At 36.4% G+C, this 24574-nt stretch overlaps 1 protein-coding gene and 1 long non-coding RNA gene across 5 annotated transcripts in view; both read left to right on the top strand.

Moving 5' to 3' along the window:
- LOC126746095 (retinal guanylyl cyclase 2-like) overlaps positions 1-24574 on the top strand; it is a 407445-nt gene that overhangs the window by 126845 nt on the left and 256026 nt on the right. For all 4 annotated transcript variants that reach the window (XM_050454204.1, XM_050454203.1, XM_050454205.1 and 1 more), the window contains exon 3: positions 3066-3282. In XM_050454204.1, coding sequence (XP_050310161.1) covers positions 3066-3282 — 217 coding nt within the window. The remainder of the gene's footprint in view (positions 1-3065; positions 3283-24574) is intronic.
- On the top strand, positions 18564-19571 carry LOC126746114 (uncharacterized). Its single transcript, XR_007663798.1, has 2 exons — positions 18564-18612; positions 19229-19571. It is a non-coding gene; the product is annotated as an uncharacterized LOC126746114 (long non-coding RNA).

Here is a 24574-nt window from a genome sequence, read left to right as displayed (position 1 = left end):
TTCTTCTTCAAAATCTCTACATAGCCGTGTATCTACTTTCCCAAGTCTATAAAGGTCTTCCTGAGAGTCTTCCTGGAGGGTGCATGGCCTGTGGGCAGTCGTGCTACCATATTCTGTAATAGGATTATCTCTGGCCTGTTTTTCTCTCAGCGGTTTGTACAGTCTTTGACCTAGTCTCATACTGTCCTAAAGCGTTTGTTACTGCCTGGTCTTCTGTAATGATTGCGAAGGTTCGACTCTTTGGCGCCCCTTCTCTCATCAGTTGGACACAGGATATCTATTATGTTTCCCTGTAAGTATGTTGCTTCCAGGCATATAAGTTCATCGTAAGTTGCCTGCCCTGTTATCCATCCTCTAGAACCCCGATCTTCGATCGTATGGCCGCAGTGTACCCTACTGAGTAGCCGTCTTGCCTAAGCCCAGTAACTGTGTCCAGTGGTCCCTTTCCCTCCTTAATTACAAAGGGGTTATCTGGTTGCATGACCTCTGGTTTGTCCGTTCTTAGTGCAACATACCCAAGGTCCTGTATCTTGTCGAATATACCATTATGTCCAACTTTAGGATCGTTGCGTCATTCGACAGTAGCATTTTTGCACCTAATCGTGTTTCAGCCCGTGCTACTAGTGTAGTAGATTTACCCCTTTCAAGTTTTCTAGGGCAGCAGTCGGTGTCGTTGACATCGCTTCTATACCCAAACACGCTGTTCTTTGTGTTTTGTTGAGTATCTGAATAACAGTCCTTTCTTCCGCACGCCACCATAATGGTGCTGCGTATGTAAATGTGAGTTTCACCATTTTTGTATACACCCAGTGTATAATTTTTTGTGAAAGTCCTCATATTCTTTCGAATATTTTTTTACAATAAAAGTTTTCGTGGCCTTGTCTATCATATTTATTACATGCTTCTTGTAGCTAAGTATTTTATCCAGGGTCCCCCTAGATATTTGACCGCATCTTCGAGTCGCAGGTATCCGCCAACGAGCACCAAGTTTTTTATGGGCTCTAGTTTCCTCCTTTTTATAAAGGCAACAAGGGTGGTTTTGCAAAGTTTACCCTTAGTTGTTTTCCATGCACCAGTGCTCGACAACGTTCAAAGCTCTTTTCTTTTTGTAAATACCTGGAAAAATATGAGGAGGCCACCAGAGCCTGGTTGCCCCATTGGGTTGTGCTGTGGAACCGATAAAACCACAGCAGGGGTAAGAGTACTTCCCCCTGTGGTGTTACCTTGCATTCCTTGGCTTCTATCGTAGTTCTGTTGGGACTCGCTGTCACTTTCTTATGGTTTCCATTTGGTTGACCCAACCACTAGCTTAGAGATTTAGAGCTTAAAGACAAGATCCAAAAGTAATACCAAAACATTAGGACATACTTGGACATTCAGAGTAATGACAATATCTGTAGACGATGATAATAACAGCAGTAAAAAGCTGCTGAACCTACACAAGATGGTAAAAGTATGACTCAAGACGCAAATATCTCTTAATTGAATTTTACAAGGTTAAATAGAGTAACGCTACGCTAAATCTAAAATGCAGGCTCACATATGAACTCTTTAAACCACTGGAGATTAATTTTCCAAATCAGGTTCCACATCACCTTCATAGTCACATACGTATTAGTGCAGTTTGCAAAAAAGGGGTGGTTGTGTTCAATGCCAGTCACGCAAGCAGAAGTCAATTAGACTATGATAAAATTTAGCTAAAAACGTAATGCAGCATTTTTTCGATTCGTTAGGTGTGATTTAAATACTAGATTGTACAAAAACAGTCAACTAATATTACACACTTACGAAACGCGATCACTCACGACTATTAGAAATATTTATTTTTATTGGATTTATTTACAACTATTTTTGTCTGATTTAAATCTCACGCCAATATTCCGAACTTTATTGCACCGAACTGACTTCCATTGGCGATGCGGCTTCTTGTATACTCGGCAGAATGCTATTCCGGAAGATTCTCGCTAACCTTCGAGACATCGTTCGGTGTGCCACTTGTATCATTTCTTCAAAATGTTGGAGAATCAGCTGGTCTCTCGATGCTTACAATATTTCTGTAATACGATGACGATATAAGCATACCTAGAGACGCTATAAAGTGTTGATTACTTTTATTAATTACGATAACAATTATTTTTGCTTCATCATTATGTCTTGGGTTAATCAGCCCCCATAAGATTATATTTTTGTAGCTATTAATAGACGGGATGTATCTACTAGAATAATTATTTAATAAATATCTATTTAACCTTGTAAATTATCTCTATAAATGCATACTTGGCGTAGTTCCACACATGATTTCATGTGTACCGAGAATTCCGACTAAATAAACGTTAAGCTTTTATGATATTAAAGATATTCATAACAACTTAGAGGAAGAAGAATGATTTCAAACTCCTGAAAGATATCTGGTAAATTTCTTGTATATAAAGAGTTAGTTATAAATGAGGAAGATCTTGAAATGAGGAAAATATCCAAGATTTTCCTCAAATACCGGGAAGGAATTTAAAATGGCGAAATAGTAAATAAAAGAAAATTTTTCAGTTATTTAAAACTGAAAAATTTTCTTTGGTAAGAAGATTTTTCTTGGGTGCCGGAATAGCTATGCATTAACATGCAACACAAAATTATAGGTAAAACCTTAACTTAAAGCGATTCTCTGATTTCCTATTGTGTATGTCAACCTTCTCTACATTCTCTACTACAGTGATATGAGTAGGCCTTTAGCTAGTAGAATCCTTCTACTGGGAGAAATGGTATCGCTCACCTTCTAACTTCTGACTCAGGTTTGTTGATACAAGTAGGTTAATAAATAAAGACCTGAGTTGGTTAGACGTGTAGAAGTGCCAATAACATATGAATTGTATAATAATCTAGAAGAAATACTAGATGGTTTCTGGATTGTTCTATAGTATAATAGATAATATAAATATAATATCTTTCAGCATTCTTCTAATGCTAATAAGATTCTGAGAATCTTAAAATAAAGAATTTTGATCTTCATATTAACCAAACCAGAGCTACCATTGTTTCAATTTTTCCAATCATTTATTTTTTATTTGCAGAAGTCCACCCGAAAAAATATTTCCACATGCAAGGAAAATCTTTAAACATCACAATAGAAATGTCAAATCGAGTGACGCATCAACTAGCTACATGGGTGTTTTACTACTACATAAAAGAGATTTTAGGCTACACAAGACTAAATATTATCGTTCAACGTGACGATTTTGATGTTGAAGCTGTACTTAAAAGACTGACTGATACTGAAACTGACAGATGGTAAGTATTTTTCAATTCCTTATAAAAATTCTAGGTTTGAAACTCTTATAACTGTAGCTAAGTTCCCAGGTGGCATTGTTTTATTAGTACGGAAAACTATTGACAATTACTTTTACTTAAAGTAACAACACATAAAAAGCCTTTGCAACCTAAAATAATATTATAAGTTATATCAAAGATTCAAAAGAAGCCTTTAAAAAATTCATTAGTACTTTCCCTAATTAAGATTTCATGATGGGTTGAACAAGAGAACAAACATCTTTAAAGTGAGCATATTTTAAGACTATAATATGACAAATAGTGTGAATGAGAATTAGAACACTATTTCCCTTTTAAAGATGTAAACAAGATCTTGTTACTTGAATTTCATGCTCAATCTCTTCTAAATCTATATTGTATGTCTTTCTGAATGCATACAACATTGGGCCATAGGTTTTATTAATTGCAAAATTTGTACCATTAAACTTCTAGAGGGAACCTTTAAGCTTACCAGGACCATTGAACTACTTACATAATGGATACTGTAAAGGCGGCTAGTTCATGAAACAGCTACATTTCCGAATAAACTCGAAAGTATCTGTATTTAAAGCTAGTGAAATAAATGAACCTGCTAGTTATACAGGGGATTTTAGAACTATGGGATCAAACTTTCTAGAGGTTATTTAGTGCAACAGTAGAAAATATTTGAGTATAAGGGGACCATGTCCGGAAAATTATCACTACTTCACTATGGCCCTAAGACGCATTAAAATTTAGACGATGAATTGCCTAAATAGGATTTAAGGCATTTAATTTTTTCCTATTGTGCATGATATCATCACAATAATTGTTCAAAATGTCGTCCTCCAGCCTGAATACACCGATTTAAATGTCGCACATAATTTCGGCGGACTTGACTAAAAATTCGATAGTCGTTAATTAATTAAAATGCTGCTATAATTAAGTCTTGTTCTGTTTCTACTGGAGTTTCGTAGACCAAGGACTTTACATGTCCCCATAGAAAAAATCTAGCTCCGTTAAATCGGATGATCTAGGAGGCCAAGAAACTGCTCCACGTCTGGCAATCCAACGGGCCCAAACTGCCGAGTCAAATCCTCACGTACTTATACAGCAAAGTGAGCCGGCGCTCCATCATGCTGAAACGTTTGTTGGAACATGTCAAGCGTTTATTGGAACTTCATTATTTATTTTAGGTTTTATATTATTAAGGTATGGCCCAAATAAATAAACATCAACAATGCGTGCTCATACGTTGACAGACCAACGTTGCTGATGTTTTCTACGAGAAATTGCATGATGATTTTCTTCGTGTCAAACATGGCTATTCTTACTATTTAAAATACCGTGTCTTGTGAAAGAGGCTTCATCGATCCATAAAACATAGCGTAAAGGCTGTGCAGCGATTTGATGAAGAAATCATTGACAAAATTAAACTCTAGGATGATAATCGGCTGCAGTCAATCTTTGAACATTCTGGAAGTGGTAAGGATAAAGTTGTTGCTTGTGTAGCACTCGACAGACGGAAGAGTTACTCGTATTGATTTCCTCAGCAATGCTACGTGTACTACTTGGTGGTTCGTCGGCAACTCGCAGAAGGACTTCTTTTTCAAATTTGACTATTCTTAGGGTTTGAGCAACACCAGTATCATGCATATTGGTTTTAAACATGCCTGTCTCGGAGAGCCGCCGATGAATAGCAAAAAACTTTTTGTATCATCGATACTGTCGTTCGGGATAAAGTTCTTGATACAATCGTGAATTGCAGCTTATTGCTTCGTATGCGAAATGCATATCCAGTAATTCTTGATTGGGAAGGTTTTCCATTAGCAACAATTAATTTTTGTTAAATTTTTGCAAACTTCACAAATAAGATAGCACGACTAAGGCAATGTGGAATGCGGCTACAAAGAACAATCTCTTTTATCGCTTTTAAAGATAACAACACACAAGCGCCGGTGAATTATTTAAAATCATCGGCTATAACATTTTTAGACATTGACATTGACAATGACATTTTGAATAATTGTTGTGATGATATCATATACAAAAGGCAAAAATTAAACGTGTTAAATCCTATTCAGCAATTCATTGTCTTTCTAAATTTTAGCATGTCTTAGGACCGTACTGCCGTAGTGACACTTTTTCGAACATGATTTCTATACTCAAATATTTTCTACTGTTGCGCTAAATCACCCCTAGAAGTTTGATCCCATAGTTCTGAAACACTCTGTAGACCCATCTCACTTTTACCATGTTTATCTAAAAGTCATAGAAATCTTAGTTAAGCAAAGAATGATCTTCCTCACTAAGGGTTTAAGCACTAATGATGTATTGTTTGTTTTTCTAGAAGATATTTAGTTAAGCTTGAATAATGGTAACGGAACCGCAGCAGACTTCTGTGATTTCTCCAATGCATTTCATTGCATGAATCGCAGAATATTAAGTATTACTCGGTAAGCTCTTTTGCTACAGTTTCAGAGGCGTTGCTTTGGAACGGTTGGAATTTGGAAACTTTGGTTCGTATTCTTCATTCTTGTCTGGCGGAAGGATAACTTACCTGCTGTAAGCCCAATAGATCATGGGATTACCCATTGTTCCGTGCTTGGCTCTATTTTATTCCTTCTCTACCGGGTGGTGCATTGCCAAGCTGACCATAAAAAAACCCATATTCATTACTTTCTAATAAGCGATTTAGAATTTATTTGGAAAAAACTTAAATATAAAACCACCAGCCAAATTATCAAAATGTAATGTCAAAGTGTTGTCATCTATTTTTTCAGTGGTCGGTATGAATAATTATTACACTAATCAAGAAAAAATAACTATGTTAAATGGTACTACATGAGGAATAGTTTGCGAAAAGTCTCCGAAATGTTCTTCTGGTAATAATTACCATTTACTTAACACTTACCTGGTAAAATAACCGGTCCTGGTTATTTTTTTAACCATAACGAACAACGAATGAATGAATTTTTCGTTACCTGTTTAGGTTTTTCTGTTATTTTCAGAAATTTCTCTTTTCATTTCAATTTGGTCTCACTGTTTACATCTTCTGTTATACTAGTTTTGAATTTTACTAATCGAAGAGATACTTTTCTTTAAAAAAAAATTAGTGCGCTTGAGACCACACAACTGAAGTAAAACTTCTTTAGCTCCATTCATATGTATATTTATGCACAATTTCCGTACGTAATTTCTTCTTAGTTGATGGTCCTGGAGCACTTGAGTGTCTGTATCATTTCCTGCCATAATTTCTTATTATTCACCCGAAAATTCACAAAATTTGAACAAATGAAGTTTATTTACTTTAAACGTAAAATAATTAATGCATTGAACAACAAAAATTAATTTATAAAATTGTTCAAGAACGAACTAAAATTACGAAATAATCAAGAAATCACTGTTCGCGTAACGCTAGCAAACTCGCAAACCTACTGGCTGAAATATATACATATTCCATGCACTAGCTATGAGGGGAAGAGAGAAAGAAAATGTGCGCGCACGGCTCTCTCTTGCTTTTACAGTAATATACGTACCGTAACTGACTCTTTCTATCGCCACTAAATTAATTTCGAATCTATGCGGATTTTGCACATGTAATTCCTGCATTAGAAAAATATTATACCAATGCCGCGTAATATTGCATTGGTATTAAATGCACCGAAGCACGGACTTTAAAATACCTGGACTGCTAATGCATATGGCCACGATACCCAAAAATGACCACTGCATGGTGGCCGCCATTTTTATAGTGGTTGTGTCCTTTTGATGTTGGTCACTCTGAAAATTTTTAGTGTTGCCAACAAAAAATATATTAAATAACGGTAATGAAGTTGACGATGCTGACGTTTGACGCGTGAGTATAGCGGATTGCCTAGTTTTTGGCGATTTATAAACGACGCTTGGGAATATCGTCTGGAACAGGCGATGTATCTTTCTCCTTATTTAATACGTGAATAATGTATCACCATCTTTATTTAAAGGTATTTGGTTCAGTTTCTCAAAACCGAATTATTGTGAATTGTCCGTCTGTGTTGTTTATAATAGAATAATATATTGAGTTGTTGACAGAATAATATATTTTTACTATATAAACCCTTTATAATTACAAACCCTCATAAAATCATCTATATTATTGTATTGTGGTGTCTGTAAGGGCTATTTTCATCTATCTTGTAGAGGCGTTTCAGAAGTTGACGCCAGGTTAATGCAGGCTGAAAAAGCTCCCTGGAGCTGCAATCATTGCACTAATAGTGGCCCTTTTAATGCTTCCTCATCCTCCCGTAGAACTACAATTTTCTCCGTACCTGGTGAAGATTTGGAACTAAAAATGCTAATAAGAGAACTGCAGGGTGAACTTCGAGAAATGCGTAAATCTATGGAATTTCTAAACGAGAAGTATGAAGAGGAGAAAGCGAGGGCCAAGGTTTTGTTTGACATAATTACCGAGATATCCAAGGAAAATACTCTGCTTAAGCGGGAGGTACAGAGTATTAAGGATTATCACAATATTTTAGAGCAGAATAAAGTCAAGTCCAATATTTGTGTGACCGGTCTAGTGCAGAGGGAAGAAGATAAAGTAACCACAGTGGGAAAATTGAAGAAGCTTTTCAACTACATTGATGTCCAAGTATCTGAAACCGCATTTAACACCATTAAGTATGTCCCTACGAAAACTAGTGGTACAAAGGTTATCCTTACCCTAGAAAACGCAGACGCGAAAAAAATGATTATTGATGCACGAGTGAAAAAGGGTCGTATAACGAGTAGAGCCATAGGACTGGGTGAGTCAACAAGCTACATCTTTTTGGATGAGGAACTAACTCCACTAACCTACCAGCTTTTTAAAAAGGCGAAACTACAACTAAAAAATCACGGTTTTAAATATATTTGGCATAGGAATGGTAATATTTTAGCTAGAAAAAGTGATAATGATGATTTAATCGTAATTAAAAATGAAAGCTTTCTGGAAGAACTACTTAATTAATCTAATAATTTTCCTTTATTTTCTCTATTAATTTATTTGTTATTTACTCCTTTCACTTTGCAATGGATTCTTTAGGAAAATATCTTAAAATCGGTCATTTGAATGTAAGATCCCTGCTGCCTAGTATCAAGGACGTACAAAATTATTTACTGGCTTTAAACCTAGACATTTTGGCGATTTCGGAGAGCTGGCTAGGAGTAAGTGTATCTGACGAGGAAATTTATATCGATGGCTACCATTTTTATAGAGTTGACAGAGGGATTAGAGGGGGTGGAGTGGGAGCTTATATAAAAGATAATTTACAGGTTGATAAAATTAATGTAGTAGACTCCAACGCATCATTGGAACAAATGTGGCTTACAATTAAATTTAAAGTAATCACCCTCGTTGTGGGTATTTTTTATAGACCTCCAAAATATAATGTAATTGATGCACTTAATATTTTAGAAAATTCAGTCGGGTTTATAATGCCCTTGTGTGACGAATTGGTACTGTTGGGGGATATTAATATTAATTTATTACGTCATAACAAAATTAGTAACGATTTTGATAATTTTTTGGAATCTTTTGATTTTAAACAAATGGTTATTAATCCAACTAGAATTTCAGCTTACTAGATGTTATTATTCTCTCCAATGAAAATTTGTTGATAGGGCCGGTGTATCACAAGGATTTGCATGATATTTCTGATCATCAATTAATATAGTGCTCAATTAATATTACGGTACCTTCCACCATTCCTAAGTATATTGAATACCGAAATTTTAAATATTTTGATTCTGATCGATTTCACACTGATTTGTGCAACTGCAACTGGTCAAATATTATTTAGACTACGATAACGTTGAGGACAAGCTACAGTTTTTTACTGACTTAATAGTTGCTCTATTTGATATACATGCTCCTAAGCGTAGGATTAAAGTCACCAAACCCTTGGTTTACAGATGTTCTAAAGTTAATGAAAGCTGAAAGAAATAAAGCTTTGTCAAAGTATAAAAAATCTCGTGAGATCAAAGACTGGGAGGCCTATAAAACCTTAAGAAATATGTTTACCCAGGCTGTCCGCAGCGAAAAGAAAGCATATCTAGAATATGTGACAAGCAGCAAAAATGATAAGTTGATGTGGCAATCTATAAATCAATTAAATGTTTACAATAAAACAAAATATAATTTTAACTTACCATTAAACTTAAATAGCCCAGACAAGATTAATAATTTTTTTATTGAGTCAGTACGCAAATCAATGGGCAACTCAATTGCTCCACTACCAAAACACTGCAAACCGCTACCTTATCATACAAAACAATAGGTAAGTTAATTGCGCCAATCACTTTACTAGAACTATGATTTCCAAAATTGCACTGAGAAAAAGGTGATGATAACAATTGTATGTCTGAACGTTGTAATATATTCCATATGCTTAAACCAATAGCAGTAACATTTGCTCCAGAATCCAATAAGCCAATAAATTTCATACCAAATATCGAGACTTCGAGATGAGGACGATCATCACCCTTGCACTGTGCGAAGGCGTAATCTAGAATAGGGTAGCTGGGGTTACTAGTCGAGACCTTAGGAATCGAACTGATCTCTCGACTAACTAACAGTTCGCCCTCGGGTTTCCCGACCTACTACAATTTGGACATGAACGGGTAGTCACATTTTCCCGACCGCAACGGAAACAGTGTCGACGAAAGGGGTGTACACAAGTAGTATAAAAGATACTTGAAGTAAATCTTTTTTTTCTTATTTTGGTACTACAGGGTGAAACAATTAGTGGTTCCAAGTAACTTGTCTTATATTATAGGGAGTTTTTTTTTTTCTTTTCCTTTTGCTTTCCATATACTTTTTTTTAATTTTATATACTAGATGCTTAAAGAAAAAAAAAGAGAAGAAAAAGAAAAAAGAAGGAGGGAAAAAAGAAAAAAAAAAGAAAAATCCGCTCTACAAAGTGGGCGTTTGGCGGAAGTTGGATGACTCAGTGGCGCGAAACATTGGAGTTGTCCAACTCAGTCAATGGGTAGACTAACTTTGTACAGTTAGCTGGTGGTGGTAAAATTCCACTTAGTGCTCTTTTACCAGTATGGGGTGTCTTCCATTAGAACATACCCATACTAAGGCTCAACAAAAATATTTTTAAAAAAAAGTTTATGGAAATTAAGGAAGGAAGGGGAGATTGGATTTTCATTTTTTTTTATATAGTACTTCTCTTTTGAAAGTTTTTTTTTTTTAATTTAATTTCCTTGTGGTAGATTTAATATATTATAGGGTGTTTGAAAGTTTGAAGATTACTTATCTACTTACATTTCAGTTCCTAATTAGGATTATAACTTGTTAAGATTTTCTTTTAATGTAACGTTTCAGCTAGACAGGGCTAATGAAATAAATTACTTATAGTAAATCTTTGAGGCGAATTGAATTTTTTTGGGCGAAATTCTTTTGCTGGGCTGGGGGGGAATCTTACTGAGGTGTTTTACTAACAGTGATTAGTGTTGCAACTTAGTAAAGCGTTTATACTGTCATTGGGATTTTAACGTAGGTTAGGGGCAGTACAAACCCGGGACTTTTTTTTTTTTTTAATTTTTTTTGGAACGGGGTGGTTTGCACTGTGTGCACGGTACCTTGTTAGCGGCTTAGTTGCTCAAGTTACATCACAATACACAATACATACAGGGGACTATAATTAAAAATGGATATAAATAAATTGGAGCTGGATGAGCTTGAGTATGAGCTATCATCTCGAGGTGCTATCACGGCTGGTACTCTTATTGAAAAGCGTCAACGTTTAAGGTTATATTTGAAATTAGAGAAACTTAATAGCTTGCCGATGTTTGAGGTAATAGAATTGGACCCTGATAACGAAGTTGATATTTGTACAGGAAAGTGTAATTTATTGGAAAGTGCTATCTCAGGTCTTAGTGAATTAAATATTAATAAAGAGTATAGTAGGTTGCGGTCTAAGGCCTTACATATCCAGGGTCGTTTCAAGAAGTTATTAGAATTTCATCCTGATTTTTCTGAAGAAGTAATGAGTTTGTCTACTCAGCTAAATTCTATTATTGATAGGTTAGAAATGGCTAAGAGAACCTTGACAATGAGTGTAGAGGAAATTTTGCAGGTGCCGGTTACTATTGAGGCTTCCCCTGGAGAGGACTCCCTTCTGGATCATCCTCTTCCTGTTTCTCAAGCTCAGACAGAAGTCTCACAGCATCTTTCACCCAATGTGATTCCTTCGACGGTATCTGTAAATCCAGGTCCCTCTTGTTCGTTTCGGCCTGTTTCAATTCCGTTTACTCGAACAGCACCAACTTTTTGTGACCACACTTCGACACATTTAGTTCAGTCACTTCACACCATTCCTTCTACGAACGTTATTTCACAGGATCCAGTTAACCCAATAACGTGTTCTTATTATTCCCCATCGAGGAACTATTCCTTTCCTCCACAATCTAATTCCACCTTGAAGCGGAATGTACCCGTGTTTACTTCTGCTAATGCTAATGATGTCACGATTCCGTTAGGTTCCGATGATCTGGCTAAGAGCTTTTCAACAATTTCAAAATGGCAGTTACATTTTGATGGTTCTGGTAGTGTTACCAATTTTATTGAGCGTGTAGAGGAGTTGGGTTTTGCTTGTGGAATATCTTGGAATCAGCTGCTGCATTGTGCAGTAATTTTATTTTCGGACACAGCCTTGTCTTGGTATAGATCTATACGCAGTGATATCAGGTCATGGGAAGAATTGAAATGTAAACTTAGGTCTGCCTATTTATCGTCAGAATATGAGGAGGATATTTGGTGTGATATAAGGAATAGGACACAAGGTCCAGTGGAGAAGTCGGTAATCTTTATTGCACAAATGCGAAACTTGTTTCGAAAGTTACGTGAACCTCCATCCGAGGAAATGCAACTTCGCATTATACGCCGAAATTTGCTCCCCTCATTGCAAAATCAACTTGCACTTCACAATTTCACCAACATCACAGAGCTGGAACTTGCAGCACAAGAGATTGAGAACATCCAATTGCGAACTCAACGCATGCAACCTCCTCCAGTAAACCCTAATAATGTCGCCGAGCCTGAGTTGATGTATCAGCGACCAAGAAACCCTCGTGTACATACAATGAATTCTTCACCGCACCTTCAGAATTCCCGTGGTCCGGTGGTTTGTTGGAATTGTCGTAGTACTGGCCATTTGAGTAGTACTTGTCTACAACCCTTTCGTCGACACTGTTTCCGTTGCGGTCGGGAAAATGTGACTACCCGTTCATGTCCAAATTGTAGTAGGTCGGGAAACCCGAGGGCGAACTGTTAGTTAGTCGAGAGATCAGTTCGATTCCTAAGGTCTCGACTAGTAACCCCAGCTACCCTATTCTAGATTACGCCTTCGCACAGTGCAAGGGTGATGATCGTCCTCATCTCGAAGTCTCGATATTTGGTATGAAATTTATTGGCTTATTGGATTCTGGAGCAAATGTTACTGCTATTGGTTTAAGCATATGGAATATATTACAACGTTCAGACATACAATTGTTATCATCACCTTTTTCTCAGTGCAATTTTGGAAATCATAGTTCTAGTAAAGTGATTGGCGCAATTAACTTACCTATTGTTTTGTATGATAAGGTAGCGGTTTGCAGTGTTTTGGTAGTGGAGCAATTGAGTTGCCCATTGATATTGGGTACCGATTTTTGGAAAACTGTTGGTGTCGTTCCTGATTTGCAAAATGGTTGTTGGTATTTTGGTGTGCCGTCTCAGGACATCTGTATCACTGAAGCCATTATTCCTCAGGAAACTTTAACCCCAGAACAGCGATCCGCCTTGGATAAATTGACTTCAAAATACTTTTCTTTAATGGGTGGTAAGCTTGGTCGAACAGATTTAGTGAAGCATCAGATTAATACTGGTAATGCCCAACCCATTCGTTAGCGCCCTTATAGATACTCACCCGCCACTCTAAAGATTATCGATGAGGAGGTTGATAACATGCTGCAACTCGATATTATCGAGCCATCACAATCTGCCTGGTCTTTCCCTGCCTTAGTAGTACCGAAAGGTAATGGTAAATGGAGATTTTGCGTGGACTATCGAAAACTAAATTCTGTTACGGCTAAGGATGCTTATCCGATCCCTTTTATTGATAGTATTTTGGACAAATTAAGAAATGCAAAGTATCTTACTTCGTTAGATGTTAACTCTGCATATTGGCAAATCGAGGTTGATAAACATTCACGTGATAAAACTAGTTTTTCTGTCCCTGGTCGGGGACTTTATCGATTTAAGAGAATGCCATTTGGGTTGACGAATGCCCCTGCAACTTGGCAGCGATTGGTAGATACCTTATTGGGAGCTGATTTGGAGCCACATGTCTTTGTTTATTTAGATGACGTAATCTGTATTTCTGAGACTTTTCAGCAACATTTAGAGGTTTTGGAAGAGATTTTCCAGAGATTTCATAGAGCCGGTATAACACTCTCTCAGGATAAGTGTAAATTCTGTCGATCCGAACTTAAGTATTTAGGATATGTTGTCGATAAAGATGGACTTCATGTCGACCCGGATAAGGTGACAGCCGTATTGAACATTCCGACTCCAAAGAACACCACAGAAGTCCGACGTGTCATCGGTATGGCGTCCTGGTACAGGCGTTTTATTCCTCAGTTCTCAACCGTTATTTCTCCCCTTACCACTCTTCTTTGTAAACACAAAAAGTGGAACTGGACCCCAGAATGTCAAAATTCGTTTCAGAACATCATCAGTTTCCGCTCCTGTACTTACTTGTCCTGATTTCACGAAACCCTTTTTGGTTCAGACTGATGCCTCAGCGTATGGGATCGGTGCTGTATTATCTCAAGAGTTTGATGATGGTGAACATGTTGTCTGTTACATATCTCGATCTCTGTCTAAAGCAGAGAGGAATTTTTCCACCACAGAGAGAGAACTGTTGGCCATTATTTATGCTTGCGAGAAATTACGACCCTACTTAGTGGGATACTCCTTTAAAGTGATAACAGATCATCATAGTCTGAAATGGATTCATAGTCTGAAGGAACCAACAGGACGGCTTGCCAGATGGGTTTTGCGGTTGCAACAATTCGATTTTGAGGTTATTCATAGAAAGGGCCAAGATCATGTTGTGCCGGATGTTCTCAGTAGAGCTGTGCCAGAGATTGCTAAATTGAGTGTATACCAGGAACCAGAAGTTGCAGATAAGTGGTATCGAAGAGTTTTCAATCAGGTCGTAGAGAATCCTATTAATTATCCCCAATGGCGAATTGAAGGAAATTTACTTTACAAGTATGTGAAATGTTCTTACCCGTCTCTTCGAGATGATGAAGATTTCTGGAAGGAAGTAGTACCCAAGGATCGAAGACGTATGATTTTGGAAGAAAATCATGATCATCCTTTGGCTGGTCATGGTGGTGTCATGAAGACATACGAACGATTGAAGCGTCGTTATTATTGGCCAAAAATGAGAGCTGATGTCCTCCGATATGTTAGGCATTGCGCCAAATGTATTTCGCAAAAGCCCCTCCGGGAGCGACACGGATTAATGGGACAACAAACTCAAGTTTTGAAGCCATGGAACACGATTAGCGTCGATCTTTTTGGGCCCTTGCCTCGTTCTACTCAGGGTTACAAATACGTATTGGTCGTCTTGGATGCCTTCACTAAATTTCCTTTGTTCTTCCCTCTTTGCTCAGCTAAGGCCCCTATGATTTGTCGTCTTATAGAGGAACAAGTTTTTCTCATTTTTGGTGTTCCCCAATTTCTTATTTGCGATAATGGTGCTCAATTTCGAGGTGAACTTTTTTCCAAACTGTGTGAGCAGTATAAGGTCAATATCCGATATACTCCGGCTTATCATCCCCAGGCCAACCCCGTGGAGCGTGTGAATCAAGTCCTTAAAACCATGTTAAGCTGTTATATTGAGGATAATCATAAGAATTGGGATCGACTTCTACCTAAGGTTGGTTCTGCCATAAGATCTTCGGTGCATGAAGCCACCGGGCTCACTCCCTATTTTATGAATTTTTCCAGAGAATATATGCCCTCGGGCGACCAACACAATAATAGGGATGTTCCCAGTATCACGGTTGGCGACTTTATGGCACGTTCACGTGAATTAAGTAAAGTATATAGGGACGTTGAGGAAAGACTGAAAGCGGCGCATCAAATATCAAAGAATCGTTATAATCTTCGACGAAGACCAATTAGTTTTGAGATCGGTGAGCGAGTTTATCGCAAAAATTACGATCTTTCTGATGCTAGTAAAAACTTTACCGCCAAACTCGCACCAAAATTTTTGGGCCCCTTTACAATAAAGAAGAAGTTATCTCCGGTAGTCTATGAACTGATTGACGAAAAGCGCAAGTTTAAGGGTGCTTGGCATGTTAAAGATTTGAAAAAGATCCCAAAAGAAGAGCTACTCGTTGATTCCGATTCCGATTAGACTTTATCGATTTTGCTTACTGGTCGGGACGTATGTTTTTTTTTTTGTGTTTTACTTATTAGTTCTTTTGATTTTTCAATTCTAATATAATTTCTTTTTCTCCAGTTTCTTTCCTCAAAGCTGTGCGGACTGGGTATTTTGATGTTTTTGCGGTTATTGGATAGTAGCTACCTTGTTTGTTTTTCTCTTTCTAGTGAAGTTTCTTGTGGTGAAGGCCTACCACTTGAAGCATTTTAGATTTCCGATTAGGAATTCTATCAGAAATTACTAGAAATTTTGTGTTATTTGGTATTTCGTTGGTTATTATAGTATTATTATTTCATGAGTCAATCAATTTGAAGTTTTAATTTTTCTGACTTATTTTAATGCTTGAATAGCATTTTCAAATAATTAGATTGTTCGCACATTCTTTACTTCCCTTCCCAGTTGGATGCTTACTTCTCTTCGCATGAGAATTACTTTTCTGGTAATTCTTCTGGGGGAAGAGGGGGAGTTGTTGCAGGATTAATTACGCTTTAGACGGGATCTGGAGAATCCTAACTTTTATTCATTTGGTTAAAATATTTAAAAATGACTTTATTCTAAATTTTTCTTTCAAAACTGAGACACCTACCATAATTACAATTGCCTTCGACTCTTAATGGAATTCGCCAATATTTTTCATTAAACCACTATCAATATTATCACCATTTTAATTCTTTGTTATTGTTTACAATATGCTGTGCATGGAGAAGATTTCACGGCAATTGAATTGGTCAACCGGTTTACTAAAGCGGACGCCAGTGGCGCCGCGTGTCGAATTATTACGATTTGGCCCGTAATTGTACTTTCCACTAGGCACTCTATGGTTTGCTTATTAGTGACCTATGTATGGGTTTTGGTTGGGCCCATAGCGGCTAAACCCATAAAGTAACGAGTGAAGTTCCTCAATCTCCGGTCTTGCGCCCAGACGTCTTTTGGACTACTACTTAAGCAGTTCCGCGACGCATCTGGGGGTCTTTCCAGCTCCTGCGTCCGTCAAGAGTAGAGTAGGGAGTAGGTTCGTAAGGGATTTAGTACAGCAACGGCCCTGCTCAATATTCTTGATAACATAATTAAGGCATCAGATCGTGGATATACGTCCGCGGTTGTGTTTCTCGACTTTAGCAAGGCATTCGATACTTTGGATCCAAAACTTTTTCGAGCAAAGCTGAAATATTATGGTTTTGAAGAAATAACTTTAGATTTGCTCGGGGATTATTTGGAGGGGAGATGGCAGCGTGTGTCTTTAAATAATAATAAATCTGAAAGTCTTCGCGTGGAGAGGGGTGTGCCACAAGGATCAATACTGGGGCCACTGTTGTTTATTATTTTTACAGCGGACATGTGGAAATCTGTTAGAGGCTGCAACCTAAGTCAGTATGCTGATGACACCCAAATAGGAGCAGAATTCTCAAAAAATAATTTTAAGGCGGCTGAAGACAGACTTAATGAAACGCTATATATTAAATAGTATATTAACATATTCAAATAATAACGGTTTAAAGTTAAATCCCAATAAATCCGCAGTAATGTTCTTTGGGCCAAATACCGGGTGGGCTAAATCGAATATAAAAATTCAAAAGTGTGTATATACCAGTGGTTGCAGAGTACAAGAACTTGGGAGTTTGGTTCGATGAAAAATTAAGATTTAGGGGACATATTTCAAGGGTTAAACAAAAATCCTATTTTTCATTGCGTAATTTATATAAATGCAGGCACTTTCTCAACTTCGGTATAAAGAAGCAGTTATGTGAGACCCTGGTTTTGTCCCAGTGCAACTACTGCAACTTTGTCTATGGCCCTTGTCTTGATATGAGTAGTAAGTACAAGTTACAAAAAATACAAAACTCCTGCATAAGACTTATTTTTAATCTACGCTTAAAAGATCACGTCAGCCATAGACTAAAGGAGCTTCAGTGGTTAAGTATTGAGGACAGACAGCAGCTTCATTTTGCTTCTTTTCTTCATAGGATGCTCAAAACTGAATCGCCAAACTATCTATTTGCAAAAATTACACCTAGATCAAGACTTCATAACCGAGATACTAAATATAGAGACTATTATCAAATTCCAAGGCATAAGGGAAGCTTCTTTAAATCTTGCTTTAGCTATACTTCTGTTAATTTATTAAATCATTTGCCTGGAAACATAAAAATGTTTAATTAATCAACTTCGACTTTTAAAAAGAAGTATAAAAGTTACCTTTTTTCTAAATACTAATCACTTTATTTATTTTATTTATTGTTTTTTTTTTCTTTTTTGATTAATCACTTGTTTTTGTCTTGTGGATTCTGGAGAGAATTTTGCCTTATTTTTTTGCTTTTGATTTACTTTTGTCTGGTAGACTAGAGACTATTTTGTGTTGTTAGAGACTATTTTTTATTTTGATTTACTTTTTGTTTTGTAGATTTTTTAGGGACAATTTTCAGTTGTATTTTCTATTTATTTGAATATTTAATTTACCTTACTGTATGTTTCGACGTTGTTGTAATTATTGAAATCTTATATTTTGTTTTTGCTATAAATACTCGGCTAGCAACAGCTGTGCTGAATCTCATGACATTAGGATTTATAAGATTCAAGATTATCAAAATAATAAAACAAATATTTTAAAGTGCATGCACCTATTCCAAGTTGATTGAAACTTTGTCTCATTTTAGGGGAGGATTACTTTCTTTCATAAATTTAGAGATAAGATTTAGAGATTTAAGATATACGTAAAAAGCAGCAGACCTCTAATATTTCAACTTACAAACTACAGCACTCTATACACAGACTAATATAGTTAGACTCCAACTGACTTATAAGGTTAAAGTACAGGTGAAATGTCAGAAGTGGCCAAAAACAAGGAGCTTAAAGGGGAATCCTTGTAAGTAAATCTTTTTCATATGTCTATCCGACGCCGCCTAATAATGTAGACTGTAGAGGATTAAGAAGCAGTTGTTGACAAGTCGCAACAAAAGGCCAAGAAACAACAAGTGTATCACGAAGACTGGACAAGAAATCGGTAGACTTCAATACTTCCTAGTGATCAATGTTTAATTTATTTGGGAGTGATGATACAGGCTTTCTGGTCATTTCTGGTCAGATTCTACCAATAGTATTTTTTTTAATTGTCAAGTAAATCTGAGGGAGTTGAGACGTTTTAGGAGATAGTATACGAATCAATTAGTCAAAATAGAGATTCAAAAGTGAGATTTAACGTAATCTCCCTACTGGTTCTATAAAGAAAGATATCGCCTATAGACTAAATTGGGAGAAGCCAAGTAGTATTTCTATACAAGGCCACCTTAATATCTGCAATATTGATTGGACTAGTTGACATTGTTCCATTTCTGTAGCTTATATCCCAAAAATGTTTAGGAATTGGCAAAAAATGTAATCGGAATTTTGTGCTGAAAAAACGTTTGCTTTTCAAATTATACATTGGAATTTTTTTATGCTTCTACCCTAGGATTCATTTTATAAGAGTGATATAATTACAGGGGCGATCAGAACCATACCGAAAGCCGTCATGGAAGTATTACTTGGACCCTCGGTCAACATATCAGACCGAACGGACTGCAATGGGATCAGAAATGGATGGAGCAAGAGAAAGCGACATCGAATAAATTCAGACGGCTCCAAAACCAATTTTGGAGTAGGAACTGAAATATACTGCACTAGCCCAAGGACGGAAATATCTACAGTATTGTGCATAAATATAGCAACAAGCGATGTTTTCAAAAATATTATTTGCTCCTTTATTTATTCCATATTATTTCTTTACTTTTAAGTACACGTCTCTGTATTATTTATAAATATATCGAGATATCATAAGAATGCCAATGCAGAGTATGTACTTCATGTTTGTTTATTTAGACAATGTGCATAAATATAGCAACATTCTTGTTTCGCATTTATTTTATCAGTTAAATATCGATTTACCTGCTGTAAAGTTGTTATTTTTGAATCTCAGAATTAACTTAAAATGGGTCGCTCAAAAACCGTCTCTGGTGATGTAAGAAAAATTATTGTGGAGCATTACGAAAATGGTGTTAGGCAGAGTGACATTGCAAGAAGCTTACGGCTTCACAGGTCAATCGTATCCAGAGTTTGCAAAAAATTTCGCCTTACTGGAACAGCTGCACCGGCGCCTATTCCTGGTAGCCAGAAAAACAAATTTGAGGATGGATAGGCAGCTGCTACGAATTTCCAACGGTCTGTAGCTGATTGGAATAAAGTCGTATTTAGTGATGAATCTAAATATAATTTATTCAGGACTGATGGAGTGATGTACGTCAGACGCCCCAGTGAACAAAGATTAAACAAAAAGTACATTTGCCCCACAGTTAAACATGAAGGGGGAAATATTCTTGTATGGGGATGTTTCTCGGCTCGTGGCATGGGACCCATAGTAAGAATAGTGGGCAAAATGGATCGTTTCATGTACGAAGACATTCTGCAAACACATTTAGTGCCATATATGGATGAAGTCATGCCAGTAACAGCCATATTTCAGCATGACAACGATCCAAAACATGCTTCTCAATTTGTTAAGGTGGCTATCCGATGAAAATATTAAATGCAATGGTCTGGTCATCTCAATCGTCAGACCTAAACCCTATAGAGAATTTATGGTATTACATTGACATCAAAATTAGACACCTAACATGCTCTAATACAAATATTCTCTTTGAAATAGTGGAAAAGGCTTGGAAAGAAGTGAACAATGACTATATTATGAAATTAATTGATTCCATGCCAAGACGATATGCTGATGTTATAAAGGAGAAGGGGTACTACACGAAATATTGAATTGATTTCATGTTGCTAATGTTGCTATCTTTTTGCACAATACTGTATCTGCCTTGTGAAACACTCATCAGTATTTTAAGCGATAGATACCATTTAAATCTGTTCAAGAGTGATTAGCCAAATGCAACTTGAAAACAAAACCATCAAAATCTACAGCGATAGTTAGGCCGGAACAAAATTACCCTAACATAGATACCGGGACATGCTAGGCTTACAGGAATGAGGCGACTGACAAGCTATTCAAAAAAGGAGCAGAATCTAACCTGATAGGTCCAGAACAAGCATTGCCTAAAATATGGCAAAACACACATTCACAACCCTGGTGCATAACAAAGCAAAGCACTACTAGAAAGGATTACCAAGACACAACCATGCGACGGCTTTTATATCGGAGACAACAAGGAAGGTAACAAATACCATAAGGAAAGTACCTAAAAGCCCTAATGGAAATCTATACCAGCCACTGCAGACTGCAGAGCACATCCTATGCAACTGTTTGCACTAGAGAGAACCAAACAGTCCATCTTCGGCAATGCCTTACCTCAGAGGGAAGACATTAGTAATGCTTCTCCAAATTAAATTATTGTACCCCTAAAGAGGGCGAACTTGGTTGGGGAAGTATAAACAGTATAAACAGCTAGGAGTGACGCACAATAGACCTAGGGTCGCAGTGGAGGGACAAAAGGTGCCCCACTCACAACACACTTAGGGTTATTATACAGTGACCGCGTAAAGTTCCGCATAAATTCGATAAAAATTACAGACATGATTTTTTGAGAAAACGCTCGGACCCGTCGATTTTTATTTTATGTTGCGCATTATTTCACATAAATATTTGTATACAGGGTGGAACAAAAAAAAAGATATGACGTCATCGGTCATTTTTTTAAATGGAATGCTATATTTTTTATTGCATTTATGAAATATAGGCAAAATTCCAAGCAAGTTTCGTATAACACACCTTATCTCAAAACTCAACTGTTTCCGAAATATTGCAGAGTCTATTTACAAATTAAGGTAAAATCGAGGATAAAAATAATGTTATAAATACTGCCAATTGTTTCTATTTCCATGGTTGCACGTGTAAAGAATCTCCATTTTCGAATATCACTGTCAGTTCGAAAATTAATAGTTTTTGTGAGAATAAATTATGGCTAATTTAACGGAAAGCCAACGAATTGAAATTTTGATGATGCTAGGGTACGGGGATCGAGTACGCATGCAAAAAGAAGTAAGTGAACTCTTTAATTCCAAATACCCAAACCATCGTATTTCTCAGTCAACTGTTAGTAGAATAGGGCACAAATTCATAACTTCAGGTCATGTTAGGGATTTGCCAAGATCAGGTCGTCCAAAAATTTTTGAAGTAACAAAATTAAACGTTCTCCGTTGAAGAAAATCCAAACAATGCATAATAATAACACAGCCGGAACGTCAGTAAGACGCATCTTAAAAGCAAATGAATACCACCCTTATAAAATTAGACTAATACACGAATTAAATGAGGACGATCCTAATCGAAGAAACCAATTTTGCGAGCAAATGATGGAACATTCGCAATAATAACCGACAGTTTGTGTTACAAGTTTTATTTTCGGATGAAGCAACTTTTTGTTTAAATGGTGTCGTAAATCGACAAAATTGTCGATACTAGTCAGTGTCAAATTCACACTGGGCAACTGAAGCTCATACATAGTAGCGTAAATCTATTAATGTTTGGGCTGGTATCGTGGAAAATAAAGTAATAGGGCCATACTGTTTCGAAGAAAACTTAACAGGACAACGCTATTTGAATTTTCTTCAAGAAGATCTTATTTCTGCTTTGGCTGCCCTATACCCATATGAACAAGACCCTGCTGTCACTTGGATACAGTGTTCCCAGGAAGATGGATAGGACGAAGAGGGCCAATAGAGTGGCCGGCCAGGTCACCAGACCTAAATCCCTGTGACTATTTTCTATGGGGGTACCTGAAAAGTAAAGTTTATATTGAGAAGCCAAACAACGTAGAAGATTTGAAAAATAGAATCACCCGAAATAATTGATAGTGTTTTACATGAGTTTGTAAACCTTCTTGCTTTCTGCCAAGAAGTAAATGGGGATCAGTTTGAACACTTGATACATTAATAAGAGTTTTCACAGTTTATAACATTTTATTCTCCATTTTATCTTAATTTGTAAATAGACGTACAGTGTGGCAGACGGATCTGAAACACTTCGGCCTGAGGTAAGGGGAATGCAGTAGTGGAGACAACATGGCCGACTTCATTCATAAAATGGACAGTGGCGTGTGGTATTATGTGAAACTATTTAAATTCGATTTAAGGAAAATAATTTTAAAATTTATCAAAATAAATTTTCCTAATTAATTATTCATTTGTATGTTTTATGGTTTTAGAAATAAGTTCTTTTTTTTGGTATACAGGGTGTCCCACAATCAACGTCACAGGCTATAACTTTTTTATTTTTAACTATAAAAATTTAAAAAAAATTTAATAGCTATAGCCAACCCAAAATTACTTAAAAAAACTACCCCCAACAAATACATCCCCCAAAAATGAATTTGTCGGGGGTAGTTTTTTTAAGTAATTTTGGGTAGTGATCCTATAGCTATTAAAAATATATTAAAAAAAATATACTTAAAAATAAAAAAGTTATAGCCTGTGACGTTGATTGTGGAACACCCTGTATACAGGGTCGCACGCAAATATCTCTGTTGCTAAGCCGAATTTAAAAACAAAGTTTAAACAAAAGTTGCTAAGGTCACAGGGGGCCACGTCACTGCAATAGTACGTGTATTTTGAAGGTCATTAAAAAAAAACAAAACAAAAGTCAAACGTCGACTAAAATGAGCCACCTGGTATAAATTATAAAAAACGAACAGCATAAGCGTTTTCGCAATGATAAAAGTTCGGTTAAACTAGGAACGGGAATTTTTATGTTTTTTTATGCGAAATTTTCACTCTTTTTGATATTTCCGAAAAAGTAAGGTAATTTGAGAAAAATATAAGGTAAATAACTTACCTAATTTTTCGTTTACTGTTATTTATGTTAATGTTTTTTTTAAGTCTCACACACTTCACTTAAACCTGTTTTTATTTTCACTGGTGAAATAAGCGAGCTCGTTTTCTTTACCTTTAGCCTCGTATTCACTATCGTCTTCACTACTACTGCCATTAGTGTCACTGTCCTCATTTCCTGTGACAAGTTTGTGATGACAACGGGCTCGATTTCTTCTATGATTTGGTCAGTTTCCCAGAATTTATCCTCCACAGTTTCACACATTTTCGGAAATCGAGGATATAGCATCCTCAGTAACCTCCTTTAAGGTTGTAATGTTAAAATTGCCAGTAGTATTCCGACTTCTTATTAAAAATTTGAGTCTTGCCCAAGCTAGTTTAATTGGGTTTAACTCGCATAAGTAAGGCGGTGTTCTTAATGGAGTATGCCCATGGGACCATATAATCCGATCTACTATATAATTTTTTTGGTCACCAGGTGGTTTGTGGCGGAAAACCAAATCGAAAAGATCAGATTTTCTGGCACTTGCATCGTGACTTATACCTATAATAACATATAGTATATGTAATACATAATAATATACAGGATAAACCTTATTCCACCCCATTTTTTTCAGCCATTTTCTTAAAAAAAAAATTTTCGCCAATCGATATTAGACTGCAAGGGACAAATTTATTTGGTATTTTTAACCCCTTAACTTTAACCCCACGCAGGCGGTTATCAACCCCAAAATCTTTCGCCTGAAGTCAAAAAACGATCATCAAAAATTTTTTTTAAAAGAAAATATCTGAAGAAACTGAGGTGGAAAGTTTTTATTAGCTCACCGTGTATGTACATATTATGTAGGTACATTTATATATTGAAAATTTAAAATTTATCAGTTCAAAAGGCTTAATTAAGTTGTTATAGCTACCATTCTTAGTTAACCAGGCAATTATATCTCCTTTTAAAGACAATTTTGTTGGGGTTTTATCCTCCTGCACCGAAAGATAAGGAGAATTGTCTAACACTATTA

This window comes from Anthonomus grandis, chromosome 17 (genome assembly GCF_022605725.1).
Source record: "Anthonomus grandis grandis chromosome 17, icAntGran1.3, whole genome shotgun sequence".
Classification (NCBI taxonomy): Eukaryota; Metazoa; Arthropoda; class Insecta; order Coleoptera; family Curculionidae; genus Anthonomus; species Anthonomus grandis.
The sequence above is the reverse complement of the archived record's forward strand: the minus strand, read 5'-3'. Positions and strand labels throughout refer to the sequence as shown.